The sequence below is a fragment of the Miniopterus schreibersii genome, assembly GCF_964146895.1.
Source record: "Miniopterus schreibersii genome assembly, chromosome: 7".
NCBI classification, from domain to species: domain Eukaryota; kingdom Metazoa; phylum Chordata; class Mammalia; order Chiroptera; family Miniopteridae; genus Miniopterus; species Miniopterus schreibersii.
In genome coordinates this window covers 11,221,089-11,234,561 of record NC_138108.1, presented here as the reverse complement: position 1 = coordinate 11,234,561, position 13,473 = coordinate 11,221,089, and the positions used below count along the sequence as shown (strand labels likewise).

The window sequence follows — 13,473 nt, the reverse complement described above, 5'->3', positions numbered from 1 at the left end:
TACAGAGAGCCAGGGAAAGGGGCTGCAACACTTTTATTGTCTCCCAACACCTCTGGTTCCCCTGCCTCCCCACCCCTGCCTGGGGTAAGGGCATGCGCCTTCCAAGCTGTCCGAGGGCACCCGCCTGGCCTGGTTCGATCCTTCTAGCTACCTGCAGAGGAATGACTCCACTTGGGGCTGGAGACAGAGTGGGTACCACCTTCCTCCCTGGTAGAGCGTGGACACCCACACCAGAAGAGTGGGGTCCTCGCCCTCTGTCCCACCCTTTCTGGACCTTGTTCAGGGCTGTCTGTGGGTCAGGAAAGTGGGGACCGGTTAGGGGCAAGAAATCTGAAAGGAATGCAGGAATTCGGGTGGAGGGTGGGGCATCTCCTATGTGGTAGAGGAAAGAAATGGGACTAGCACAGGAGCCCTCTGCCCAGGCTGATGTTGAACTCGCTGAGATGGGCAGAAGCCAGCAGACAGCAGGAGCCCAGTGAGGGATGGGTGGGGACACAAACCAGGAGCTGGTAGTTGGGAAGGATAGGAACTTGGGTACAAATGGGGTGTTCAGGTGAGACAAACATGGTCCAGAGGCAGGAGGGAGTGAAGAGAATACTGGACAGGAAGGGGTGTGGAAAGGTGGGAGCAGCTGCCCTGCACCCAGTGGTTCCTATTGGGAACACTGCTCCTTCCTCTCCTCAGCCTGGGTGAGATCTCTGGCATCCCCAGTTCCTACCTTCAATACATCCCAGAACCAATTTGCTATCCCAAGTCCTGAAAAATGTGCGGTAGGTGTGTCTCAGCCCACCAGCTCCTAGATGACTACTGCCCGTCGGCTTCACTCACCCTCTACCAGCAGCCGCGTGTGGGCGCTGTCCTGGCCGGCCTGGCAGCAATAGGTGCCCTGGTCCTCAGGTCGAACGTCACGGATGACCAGGCTGTGGGTAGGGCCATGGCTGCGCAGCTCATACTTGTCTCCTGGGCACAGCTCGACCCCCTCCCGCAACCAGCACACGTGGCCCCCGGAGCGGGACACAGTCACCTCCAGCACCGCCCGGCGGCCCACCAGAACCGTCTTCTCGCGAGGCGGGCGGCGGCGCATCTGGAGAGGCAGTGCTGGGGACAGAGGACCGGGGCTTAAGTTAATAGGGACGCGCAGGACCCCCGGGAGGAGAAGCGCACCTTCCCTCCCCCTGCGGCCTCCACTCCCGGTCTCAGACCTCTCCGCCACCGGCCCATTCCTCCGCACCCTCCACCCAAAGTCTCTTCCTCCCCCAGGAGACGCACTGCCCTCTGCGCCCCGCCCCCGGAAGCCCCTCGAGGAAGGGGGGTGGGGGGCAGCGTTCCCGGGACGAGCCGCCAGCCTGGCAGTCCCAGGCAAGGTGATGCCCCCTCCAGGCCGCCCCCGCCGCAGCCGCTTACCCTCCACCTCCAGGGCAGCTGCGGACTGGGCGGGCCCCGCCTGGAAGCGGACCTCGCCGGCGTCCTCCGCGCGCAGCTCGCTCAGCGCCAGGATATGTTTCCTCCCTGAGGGCGAGGGGGGCGCTAGCGAGGCCGGAGCCGCCTCTGGGAAGGGTTCGGGGGTGCGGGTGGGACGGGAGCAGGTCCCCCGGTCGATTCGGACGCGGTAAACGTGCGCCAGGGTGGGCGGGGTTGGGCCGCCGGAGGGCGAGAGGAGCGGCCGGGACTGAGGGTGAGACCCGGGGCTCGCGGGAGCCGCGGGGCGGGGCCCGTTCCGGCTGGAGGTGGGGCTTATCCTAGCGGGGCGGGGTCTTTGTGAGCCGGGGGCGGGGCAGCGAGGGGCGCCGTAGCGAGTCGGCCGGACCTTCCTGTCGGATGCGGACCCGGCCTCCGGGTCTCAGCGGGCGGCCCCCGAGCTTCCAGCTCCCGGTGGTCTCGATGTCCGACACGGTGCACTCGAACGTGGCGCCGTCGCCTTCGCGGGCGCGCACCGGCCGGAGCTCGGAGAGCACGGACACCACGCGCTCTAGGGTGGAGCCGGGGCGTGAGGGGGCGGGGCAGAGGGGCCTCCGCCAGCCCCGCCCCGCCCCTCTCCCGAGAAGCGCCCGAGCCAGTCCCGGGAAAGGGGTCTGCAGCCCCTGAGCCCACCTCAGTGCCCAGCCCCAGCAGCGCCCGTACGCACCGCGCACGGCCAGGCGGACGGGCCCGGCGCGAGCCGCCGCCGCCGCGCAGCTGTAGGTCCCGGCGTCCGCGGGGCCGCAGCGCCGCAGCTGGAGGAGGCGCCGCGCGCCCAGGGCCTGGAGCCGCAGCCGAGGGCTGGCGACGAGCGGGCGCCCGTCCTAGGGGTGGGAGTGGCGGAGGGTCGGCGTGAACGCGGCCGGGCGCGGGCGGCGGCAGCCCGGGGAGGCGGTGGCGCCCTCCGTAGACGCCGAGCGGTCTGCAGGCGCGTTTATGCTCGTCTGTGAGGCGGGGGCGGGGCAGAGGGGCGCCTGCAAGCCGCGCCGGAAGCTTCACTGGGAAGGTGTCACCCTTTGGGGACGTTAGGGCTGAGAAGGGGCTCCACAGGCTCGGGAAGCTCAGGGTCGTGTAGCAACCACACTGGCCATGAGCGTGGATTCTGGAATTGGGCAAATCTGGATTCAAGTATGGGCTCTGGCCCTGGGCAATACTTCACCCCACAGAGCCCCAGTAGATAACATGGAGATAACAAGACCTACCTGAAAGGGTGGTTGTAAAGATCAAAGGACTAAATGTCATGTAAAGTAAATCTGAGCACAGGGCCAGGCACGTCTGCTCAGTGCCAGTGTGTTTGGGGCATGTTACTGTTCTGATGCCCAGGTGGGCTGGGCCGGGGCTGGGCTCTGACCTTCTCCCAGGTAACGTCAGCCAAGGCCTGGGACAGCTCGCACTCAAAGGTGGCTGTGTCGCCCTCGGTCACCTCTAGGTCCTGTGGCACCTGCACAAAGGTCACTGGGGCCTCTGGGAGTGGGAAGAAGACAGTGCAGAGGGAGCGGAGGTGGGCAGGATGAGAACCCGCGTCGCAGGGACAAGGGGACACACGCAGGCGCAGGGGGTCGGCGGTGGGCACATTCAGGCAAGGGGACCAGTGGAGGTCACTAGTGAGTGGGGGATGCTGGTTAGTGGAGGACACTGCAGTTATGGGGGCAATGGGCCAGGAGTGGCCAGCTGGCAGTCACACTCCAAGGTGGCCAGCGTGGGACATGCTGGTGCTATAGGGGTATGGGGGCAACCAGAGCAGAGATGCCGGTGGAGTCCCCCGTTGACAGGCATGTGGGGGCCACATTTGGCTGGAATGAACAGGAGGCACTGGACAGTAGGGGACACAATAGATTCAGAGCAGCAATGGGGGGACCCTAGAACAAGTGTGGTCAGTGGGGAATACACTAGGCTAGAGGCGAAAATGGGGACACTGAAGCAGAATCGCTAGTGGATGCGTCCTTAGGCAGGCACAGGATCACTGGGACTTGAGCAGTTAGAAGGGCACAATCCTTAGGTAGGCAGACGGGCACAGCAGGCAGGTGTGATCACACTCAGAGTGGTCAGTGGGGCAGTGGTCAGGCAGGCAGACAATAGGGGGCCGCACTGGCACAGGCATGCTCACAGGGGCACAGTCAGTGGTTTGCAGGGACTGGAGGGCCAGTGGAGCCACACTGGATCATACTGGTCAGAGGAGCCACACTCAGGCAGGGCAGTCACTGGGGCTACACAGGGCCAAAGGGTCAGAGGAGTCACACTCTGGCAGAGAGGTCAGTGGGGGCCACACAGGTAGTGGGATCAGTAGAGTCACACCCAGCGTGGTCAGCAGGCAGGCGGTGGTCCCGGGGGCCGCACCTCTCACAGTGAGTCTGGCTGCACAGCGCAGGGAGTCCACGGTGAAGGAGATGCAGCCTGAGTCGGCCAGGCCCAGGCCACTGAGTACCAGGTGGTGAGTGCAGCCCTCTGTGTGAATGTGGCACTGGGGCCCCAGGTGCAGCCGGACTCCACCGCGGGCCCATTCCCCCATCACACCCTCCTGGGACAGCTCCAGCTGGAAGGTGGCGCTGCCCCCCTCGATGATGGTCACATCCTCCAGAGGTCGCAGCACCCTTAGTTGCCTTGCTGGTGGGAAGGAGATGGGGAGAGGAGGAAGAAGAGGGCTCCAGCTCTGGGTGTGGGTTTTGGGGGGCTCACACACTCCTTGGCCCTACCTGCACCACCCTTAACACTCAACCTAGTAAGGGCTTATCAGATGAAGCTCAGAACCAGGAAGCAGGACGAAGGAAGCACAGTCCACCAGACTTGGGGGGAGAGAGGAGCTTACTGGGGTTAGGAGAGGGGGCACACAAAGGGAGTGAGGTGTGGTTAGAAGGTTGAGGAGTCCAGGTGAGGGTGCTGTGACCCTCACCCAGAAGGAGCACAGAATTGGGAGTCAGATATACCAAGATTGGACCCTAGCTCTGCCACATAGTTTGTGTACTGTGTGACCTTTGACAAACTGCTTGACCTCTCTGGGCCTTAGTTTCCCTAATTATACAAAGTGAATACATTGAGACATGGGTCATTGTGATTAAATGAATGAAATAAATGAGAGTATGTATCACCAACAAGAACCATTTACTAAGCTCTGTGTGGGCATTTTTCATGTTATCTCATTTAACATTCCCAAAGACTCTTGAAGTAGGGATCAACCTCATTTTTAAGAAAACTCGGCTCAGAGTGATTAAGTAATTTGCATGAGGTCACAGTTAACAGAGGGCTCCAGCTTGGGGCGTGGGGGTGCTATTTGCCGGCCATCCCTGCTTCTGAGATGGGCCAGTGTATCCTGGGTTATGTGAATAAAGGGTAAACACCAGGGTTTTCTGTAGGATAATATTTATGTTTACAGCAAAGCCAACTCAGACATATGGAATAAATTGCAAAATCCACATGGACATAAGGTAAATAGAAAGCTTTAGAAAAAGTCTTGTTTTGGACAGACCACTTCAGGTCACACTCCTGGAGGTCAGCCAGAGATGACTGGCCTCAGTGGCAAGGGGCACTTTGGTGGGGTTCTCAGGGGCCCTGGGCCAGCCAGGAAAGGCTGTGCCACAGGGCGGGGAATTAGTTAGTAGAGGACGGGCCACTCACGCCTTACGCTGAGCCTGGCCAGGGTGCGATCGTGGTGGCTCTCGCAGCCGTAGGTGCCCTGGTCAGCCAGCACAACTCCATGGATGAAGAGGCGGCAGACGTGGCCATGCTGGGCCACAGACAGGCGAGGGTCCTGGGGTAGGGGCTCCCCACCTCGAAGCCAGCGCACGGCGCCTGCTGCACCCACTCTGCCTGTCTCCACTTCCAGGCAGGCGTCCTGGCCTTCCTCCACCCGCACATCCTGCAGCCGCCGAAGGAAAAGCAGCTCCGTTTCTGGGGAGGAAGGGGGAGGAGGTCACGGAGCCTGGAGGGGCCTGGAGGCTGACCCCGTTCCATCTCACTGGTTTGTCACTGGGCACAAGGGCAAGGCTGCTAGGGCCGGGGCTGGGAGGATAGGTACAGGAAACAAGACCATTGCGTCCCCATCAGGAACAAACCTCGAATGTGGAGCCGGGCACTTGTTGCTGTGCCCCCTGCTTGGGCAGTCATGATCCCCGCGTCCTTCAGCTGGCACCCTCGCACGGTCAGTGTGCGGCTTGACCCATTCTGGCCCACCTCTAGCCCAGGTCCTGGAGTGACAGTGGCCCCATTGTGCAGCCAGGTGACATCGGCATCTGGAGGGGAGACTTCACACCGGAACGTGGCGTCATCACCCTCATGGACAGTTAGTGGCGTCAGCTCCGAGAGCAGCTTCACCAGCGGAGGTTCTGGCAGAGGGTGGTCAGGCAGTGAGGCCGGCTGGGTCTTTCCCCTCCCCTCCTTTTCATCCCCTCCAGAGGGTAGAGGCCTCCCCCAGTTATTTAACAGACCTCCTGAGGCCTACTGTGTGTCAACCACAGGAATGTCCCAAAGGACTAAACAGATGCTAACTCCCTGCCACTCTTGGCCAAGTCCTCTCAACCCTGGCCTGGTACCCTACCTCTCTGACTCCCTAATAATAGTAAATCATTTATCATGGACCCTATTTATCTCATTTAACTGTCACAATAGCCCTGTAAGACGAGCACTATCCCCCTTCCCCCAACTTCGGAGCTGGGACTCAGAGAAGTTAGGCAACTCGCCAGTGTCACACAACTGCTGGGAAGCAGAATGCAGATTGGACCTGGGAGGGTCACTCCAGAGCCCCAGCTTTTAACCACTGGGCTATGCCTCTTCCTAACTGAGGGCTTCTGGGCAAGGGGGCCTAGGGCAGGAATGGGTGGAGCCAGAGGCAACGAGGTGGGGGTGGGGGCCAAGAAGATCCCAGAATGGTGTATGTGGGGTGGGCCTTGGTGGGCCAGGGCCCAAAGGCTGTGAGGGGTGCACTGTTACCTTCCACGCTGACAAGGAAGACGCGGCTGCCCTGGGGTGCGTCGCACAGGTACTCCCCAGCGTCTCTGCTCCGTGCCCCCCGCACCCGCAGCACCTGCCTTGCCCCGGCCTGCTCCAGCTGCACCCGCCCCTGGCTGGCCAGCCGCTCCCCGTCCTTGTACCAGCGCACAGCACCCCCAGGCCCGGAGAGGTGCACCGCCAGCTCTAGGTCCCTGCCTGGGGTGCTGCGAACTCTTGTCTGGGCCGCCTCTGGGGCCACCACCCGCACGGGAGGCTCTGTCGGGGCAGAGCTTCAGGTCACTGGGAGGAAGTGGCTCAAGGGCTATACGGAGGGTAGTGGGAGGCAAGATGGGGATAGGTCCTGAGAGGCGTGGGACAAGGAGTGGACAAGGCCTGCTGGGGAATTGGGGAAATGCATGGGTTCCTGCCCAGTCTGTACTCACCAGCCACTTGGACAGTGAAACTGAGGCAGGGGGCTCCTGGGGCCTCCCCGGCCTGACAAGTGTAGAGGCCTGCATGGGCTGGCTCTGCAGCCTGGATGCAGAGGACGCGGCGGGGGCCCTCAGTGTGGAGCTCCAGGCCCTCACCCTCCTGCACCGGCTTCCCGTTGTGGCTCCAGAAGACAAGGGCGCCAGCCCGGGACAGTTCACAGCTCAGCATCACAGGTTCCCCGGGGGCCACACAGAGCGGGCTGGGGGCTGCCTCTGGGGCAAGGAACTGGACTGGGGGCTCTGGACACAGAGAGGAGGGGATCAGCTTGGGCTTGCTTCCACCTCCCCAACCCAGGCTGGCCAGGAACACCCACCAGCCAGGCTGACATTGAAGGTGACAGCTTCATCACGGGTCTCACACACATACTCCCCGGCATCCTCGGGCTGGGCGTGGGGCAGGGTCAGGGTGCGAGCAGGCCCCTCAGCACCCAACTGCAGGGCGTCTGATGCTTCCACCTCCAGCCCATCTTTGTACCAGCGCACCTGGGACCCAGCAGGGGCCACCTCGCAGCGCAGCTCCACGCGCCCTGGAGCCCCAAACTGCAGGTCCAGGGAGCGGGCTGCCGGGCGCACGATCCTCTCTGGCGGGGCTGGTGGGTGGACAGAGAGAGGTCACTCGGGCTCAGCCTCACCTACTAGCTTTTCAACCATATCCCTTCATAGTGCAGCTCTTGGGAATGGTACCAGCTACAGTCATAGGCACCTACTGTGCGCCAGGTGCTGTGCTAAACACACTGCATCTCCTTTTTCTGCTACTCCTGACACTAGCGGGGTACTGCTGTTGGCTTCATTTTACAGATGAGGACCTGAAGCCTCTTCGGAAGGAAGGAACTCATCCAAGGTCACATGGACAGAAAGAGGTAACCCAGATCTGTCTGACCCCAATGCATGCCCCTCCTACCCCACCCCCTCTTTCTATCCACTTTCCCTGCTTTGCCTCTGATGCACTTATACCACCTGAAAAACCATCTATTTTACTTATCTGTTGTCTGTCCATCCTCACTAGATTGCATGCTCCCTGAAGACAGGAGGTTTTCTCCTACTGGTCCATTACTGTACCCATCAGCATCTAGAACGGTGCTGAGCACACAGTAGTTGTTGAATAAGTGTCGGTTGACTGACTGAATGAGCACTCCTGATTGCTAGGCTCCCTACCAGGCCCCTGGTCACTGTCTTGGCCTTATGTGCACCATCTAGGCTCTCTGATGGCTCAGAATGAGGAGGCTGGAGAGGGGGAGGCTGTCTGGGGTGAGAGGGAGCCCTAAGATGCAGGAAGTTGGAGGTCTGGGTGTCTGTCCCTCAACCTCCTACCTTTCTAGCTCTCCAGTGTGCCCCAGAGACTGCCCACCTGTGACGGTGACAGTGAAGAAGGCCGAGTCATCTCCAGCGTCGCACACGAACTCGCCCCCGTCCCCGGGCTGGGCAGCAGGCAGCACCAAGCGGCGGCAGGGCCCGTCACTCTCGAGCACCAGGGCCTCACTCTCCTCCACCTCCAGACCATCCTTGTACCAGCGCACCGGGGCATCCTCCCGAGAGAGCTCACACATTAGCACCACACACTCCAAGCTCACGGCGATCAAGGTCACCTCATCCCGGGGATATATGATGCGTACGGGGGGCTCTGCAGAGTGGGGGCAACCACAGGCTGTTACAAACTCACTGCCAGCCTCCCTGGAGCCGCCTGGCGGCATGAAGTCCCTGTCACCCACAATAATAAGAGTGAATCACAGGTCCGCAATCTGTTTTCTGAAACCCCTGGGGCCAGAAGTGTGGCAGAATCCGGCATGCTCCAGATTGCAGAAGTGGTACATTTATCACATGTCACCTACCTACCCCCTTGGCCTGCACTGGGGCACCCCCATAACCATTCACATTAACATTTCTTTAGCGTAACATACATACATAGATGTAGTCACTCTAAGCAGAATAATTAAGGAGTGCAAACAGCTTCGCAGCAATTAAGCTCAGGTTTTACTAAAATGACTGAGTACTAAACTTACAGAGCCTTTTGGTTTTGAGAGATGTTTGGATTTCAGAATTATGGGTAAGGGGTCATGGATCTGTAATAGCAAATACTAATATACCACTTTCTAAGGTTCCAGGAACAGTCCTGAGCACTTTACACATTTAACCCTCACAGCAGTCCTAGGAGGTATTGTTTTATCCCAGTTTTCCAGATGAGGAAACTGAGGCGCAGTGGTTGAGCAACTTCCTTAAGGTCACAGCTGGCTACACCTACTCTAGGGCAGGAGGAAGGACTACCGTCTGTGAAAGGGAGGCTCAGACCCTGAAAGCAGTGGTAGGGATTCTGAGACAAGGCTTGCAGGAGCTCTAATGATTTTTGCATCTGTGCATGAGTTGCCAGCACCTGTCTGAGAGGTCCCCAGGGACACTAAACGCCGATCCTGGGAGTTCATCTCCAACTGCTCAAAGGTGGTTACTCCTCCATAGAGAGAAAACTATGTCAACATTGGAGGTGGCAATGCACTGAGCCAGGGCCTGCCCACATTCCCCCACCCCCCCGGGGGTCTCCCAGAATCTTGTCTCCAGGACACTTTAGTGCTCCTTTAGCATTCGGCCCCCTTGTGGCTGGACTGGGGAACTGCTATCTTCACGGTCTCCGTTTTTGCAGGGGCGCGGGCATGGGCAGAGGTGCCCACCAGCACACACTCAGCCCTCTGCCTCTGCCAACCACTTTCCTAGCTGGGCTTATTCTGAGTCTAGAAGATGCAGGCAGATTACTGGGGCCGAGCAAGGCCAGTTGATTGCAGAGCGAGGCTGCCTGAGGGGTGGAGGGTACGGAGGCAGTGGGGTGAGGACTGGGTGGAGCAATGGGGCTGGGGTGCCTGCACTGCTGCGGTACTTCAGCTTGGCACCAGACTTGATTCTCCCTAGTCCACAGTCGAGGTGGTGTGTGAATTTCCCTGTGAAGAATCTGGTGTTTTGTGGGGTGGCCAAATGTGCACTGGCATGTGTGGGGCTGCGGCCATTCTATCCGGCCAGGGCCCGGGGCAGGAGAGCTTGAAGGGACTCACTACGGGACAGATGTGCAGAAAGGTCTCTGGCTTTGGGGGCTTGCATGTGCCAAGCTGCACTATTTGGGTGCATGGGGTGGGGGGCCCTAAGCAGCTCAGCCTAGGCTGAGGCATTATTCCTAGGGCAGGGCAGGGGAGGGGGCGCCAAGATTGTGTCACCTGCAGGATGGTCACTCCAGTGCTGCCAGTGGGGTTCCTCTGTGCCATCCAGAGCTGCCTAGGCCCTACCACCCCCTCCCCTCCTGACACCTCCACACCCCCACACCTCTACAAGGGACTGATGCCATGGGCTGCAGCCCCAAAGCTCCCAGGACTGAATGGCCATCACTTCCATAGTTGTCCTGTGCTTTTCCCACTCTGAACATTCTCCCACCTTCAGGCCAAACCCCAGCTCCCACTTAGCAAACTCAGAAGTATCCACTTTGAAGGCACTTCTTGCGGCCGAGCTGGCTAAGAGACCCCAGCCTTGGGCTTCCACCGCTTCCTATCTCGACACTTGACAACCCACACTCTAAGACCCTCGACAGCAAACTCCTGGAGGGAGGGGACGTGTCTGCCTGCAAGCTGTTGAGCATCCAGAGCCCAGCCCAGGGAAGCATGGTGACTTTCTCCGAGGCCCTCCCTGACCCCCTTGCTCTGCTCTCTGAACCCTCTGCCCTCGTCCCTCACAGCATTTGTCACGAGGTATCACTGTACATTTATTTGCACGTTTATTGATTTTAACACAGGGGTCGCAAACTCAAAGGCCCCCAGGGGCCAGGTAGGTAAAGTCAGTGGCTGATGTGGTCTGGGGAGAAGGGGGGGGTGGGACTGGAATGTGGGCCCCGCATATTGGGGGCAGCTGCTACTCAGCGCCAGCTGTTCGTCGCCATGGGGGGAAGCGGGACCAGAGCCGCCGGTTCTTCGGCTTTTTCAAGAGGACGCATAACTCCGGATTGTTATTTGAACTGTCCTGACTTTGGTAAGACTCTGCAGGCCAAACGAAACACATCTGTGGGCTGCATGGGGCACTAGGGACTGTCCATTTGCGACCCCTGGTTAAGAGGTGCTGCCCCACTAGACTAGCAGCTCTCTGAGAACTGGGGATGGGTCTGAGCTGCACGCCAGCTACCCACAGCACCCAGCCCCGCCTGGCACAAAGCAAGTGCTCAGTAAATGAGTCTGTGGACCACAGCTATTCCTTTCTGGCCTTGGGGGTGAGGTGGGGGTGGGGGTGAGGAGAGCCTGTTCACTGGAATAAGGGCCCTGGGCTCTTCTGGGCAGGGAGCCCTGGTACATGCATCTACAGTGCCTCCACCCCCACCCCCCAGTATGCTAGCTAGGGGCTATGCGGCCAGCTTCTCCAAGGTCTCGAGACTGTCCTCTAGTGACCCCGGGCAGCTGGAGTGGGTCCACACCTGTGACAGTGACGGTGAAGGAGGCTGACTCATCATCAATCTCACACAGGTACTCGCCGGAGTCCTCGAGCTGGACAGCAGGCAGCACCAGGCGGCGGATGGTGTCCTCCTTCTGCAGGAGCAGCGCCGGACTCTCCACCACCTCCTCACCATCCTTGGTCCAGCGCACCTCGGCCCAGGGCCGGCACAGCTCACAGGTAAGCACCACGCGCTCCAGGCGCACAGCCGCCACATACACCTTGCCACTGGGGTACACGATCCACGAGGAGACGTCTGGAGGACAGGGACAGCGTGGCCGGGTGTCAGGGGCTGGGGCTGATGGGCCCTGCTGCCCTGCCTGACCGAAGCCTGTTCCCTCCTCCTGCAAAGCATGCCATATACTGAACAATAGGGCCCTCCCTCAGACTGTACCTCAGGGCCACTCAGTCACTCAGCTGGAGACAAAACCAGTCACCAAAGCACATCACAGGCACGGGGGGGGGGGGGGGGGGGGGGGGGGCAGCCTCAGCAGTAGGACATTCCACATTCTCTAGGTTGTGGCAGGGATGGTATGAAGGATGGGACCTGGGAAAGGAGGGCTGGGTGCCCAGATGGAGCTGGGGTCTCCTGAAGGCCTCAGATCTTCTGACCTCTCTAATGCCCACCTGCCCTAAACCCTGCCCTATGGTGCCACTGCCTTCCCTCAAGTTCCCCTTGGAGGGAGGGGTCTTCAGGAGAATGGAGAAGGCAGGGCTCCCTGTGACTCATGCAGCAGCGACCAGCCTGTTTGACAATGAATTTCCTGCCATGACTGAACCTCAGGGTGCAGGTCATGGGTAGGGGTGTGAGCAGCTGGAGGAAGGGGTGGGGAACACCTTCCCGTGGCATGGGCCTGCCTGGACCCACCTGTGATGGTAACGGTGAAGTAGGCGCGCTCATCTCCAGCAACGCACTGAAACTCGCCCCCATCAGAGGGCTGGGCGGCGGGCAGCACCAGGCGGTGATGGGGTCCCTCGCTCTCCAGCACCATGATGTCGCTCTCCTCCACCTCCTGCCCATCCCTGTACCAGTGCACCAGGGCATCCTCTCGGTCCACCTCACACGTCAGCATGACACACTCAGAGGTTATGGCGTGCACAAACACGTGCTCCCGGGGGTCCAGGATGTGCACTGGGGGGTCTGGGTGGGAGCAGAGACAGGGTCACACAGACGCTCCCCAACGTAGGAGAAATGAGTCCGTACTGGCTGCTTGACCGTGAGTCTTCTTTCTGGAGAACACTGGGAAGGTTAAGGCCATGCTGTGCAGGGGGTTCTGGGGTAAGGACATGAGGCATGACAGATCACGTGACACCAGAATGCTATGTGAGTCCCCAGAAGATCAGAGGTCACCACCAGGTGGGACAAGGAGGGAGGGAGGCACAGAGAGCCTTTGTCTAGGCTGAGAGGAGTCACTATCACAGGCTGAATCAGGGCCAGGCTTGCTGCTGCTTTTACAACGAAGCCTCTGGTGCACTGGTCCCTGGTGGGGCAGGAGGTGGGAAGGACCCAGCGGTGCCACAGTGGGACAGCTTCTCCCTACAGGTAGTGAGTTCCCTGTCACTGGGTGCATCCAGGCAAGGGCTAGGGGACCTCCTGGCAATGGAGTTGAAACAGGATTTCCACTTAAAGTGAGAAGACGAGCTGGATGAGTGGTTCTGTGGGCTCTGTCCTATGTATTCTAGCTCTGGTGGTCTCGGAGACTGGGCATACGCACTACAAGCTTCCAGGACAGTTCCAAAGCAGCCAGAACGCGGACTAGCTTCTGAGAACCACTGGGCCACTGCACTTAATACTTCCCTTTGACCCTGCCGCCTGCGACAGTGGGATAAGCAGTCCTGTGTGTCAACCCAGCTGGGTGTTTGCTGTGTGATAATGGGCAAATCACATAACCTCTCTGAGCCTGTTTCCTCATCTGTGAACTGGAGATAGGCTGTCTTTCAGCTAGCTGTGAAGGTTCAATCAAAGCCTATACCTGACGTATCTAGCACAGTACTTGGCTAGTAGATGTCCAATAAATGTTAGCTCCCACTCTCCTTCCCTTAGCTGAATTTCATTCCCCACACCCAAACCCAGAAGAGGGTATGTAGTGGGCAAGTGCGCTGGAGGGTGTTGGTGCGTGGGTGGTTCAGGAGCAAGTGCAGAGTGATCTGA

The 13,473-nt window shown here is 59.8% G+C and overlaps 1 protein-coding gene across 4 annotated transcripts in view; it reads right to left on the bottom strand.

The window, feature by feature from the left end:
- OBSL1 (obscurin like cytoskeletal adaptor 1) overlaps nucleotides 1-13,473 on the bottom strand; it is a 28,091-nt gene that overhangs the window by 9,009 nt on the left and 5,609 nt on the right. Inside the window, exons 7-21 of one of the 4 annotated variants that reach the window (XM_081142231.1) lie at nucleotides 12,190-12,462; nucleotides 11,305-11,577; nucleotides 8,221-8,493; nucleotides 7,187-7,462; nucleotides 6,825-7,112; nucleotides 6,382-6,657; nucleotides 5,508-5,777; nucleotides 5,071-5,343; nucleotides 3,796-4,062; nucleotides 2,810-2,922; nucleotides 2,126-2,282; nucleotides 1,808-1,969; nucleotides 1,405-1,509; nucleotides 829-1,098; nucleotides 15-151 (exon numbers count right to left, since the gene is read on the bottom strand). In XM_081142231.1, coding sequence (XP_080998357.1) covers nucleotides 144-151; nucleotides 829-1,098; nucleotides 1,405-1,509; nucleotides 1,808-1,969; nucleotides 2,126-2,282; nucleotides 2,810-2,922; nucleotides 3,796-4,062; nucleotides 5,071-5,343; nucleotides 5,508-5,777; nucleotides 6,382-6,657; nucleotides 6,825-7,112; nucleotides 7,187-7,462; nucleotides 8,221-8,493; nucleotides 11,305-11,577; nucleotides 12,190-12,462 — 3,284 coding nt within the window. In that variant the 3' untranslated portion in view covers nucleotides 15-143. Of the gene's footprint in view, nucleotides 1-14; nucleotides 152-828; nucleotides 1,099-1,404; nucleotides 1,510-1,807; nucleotides 1,970-2,125; nucleotides 2,283-2,809; nucleotides 2,923-3,795; nucleotides 4,063-5,070; nucleotides 5,344-5,507; nucleotides 5,778-6,381; nucleotides 6,658-6,824; nucleotides 7,113-7,186; nucleotides 7,463-8,220; nucleotides 8,494-10,600; nucleotides 10,877-11,304; nucleotides 11,578-12,189; nucleotides 12,463-13,473 lie in introns of those variants that run through there. The other 3 variants (XM_081142230.1, XM_081142232.1, XM_081142233.1) reach the window with 3 other exon arrangements.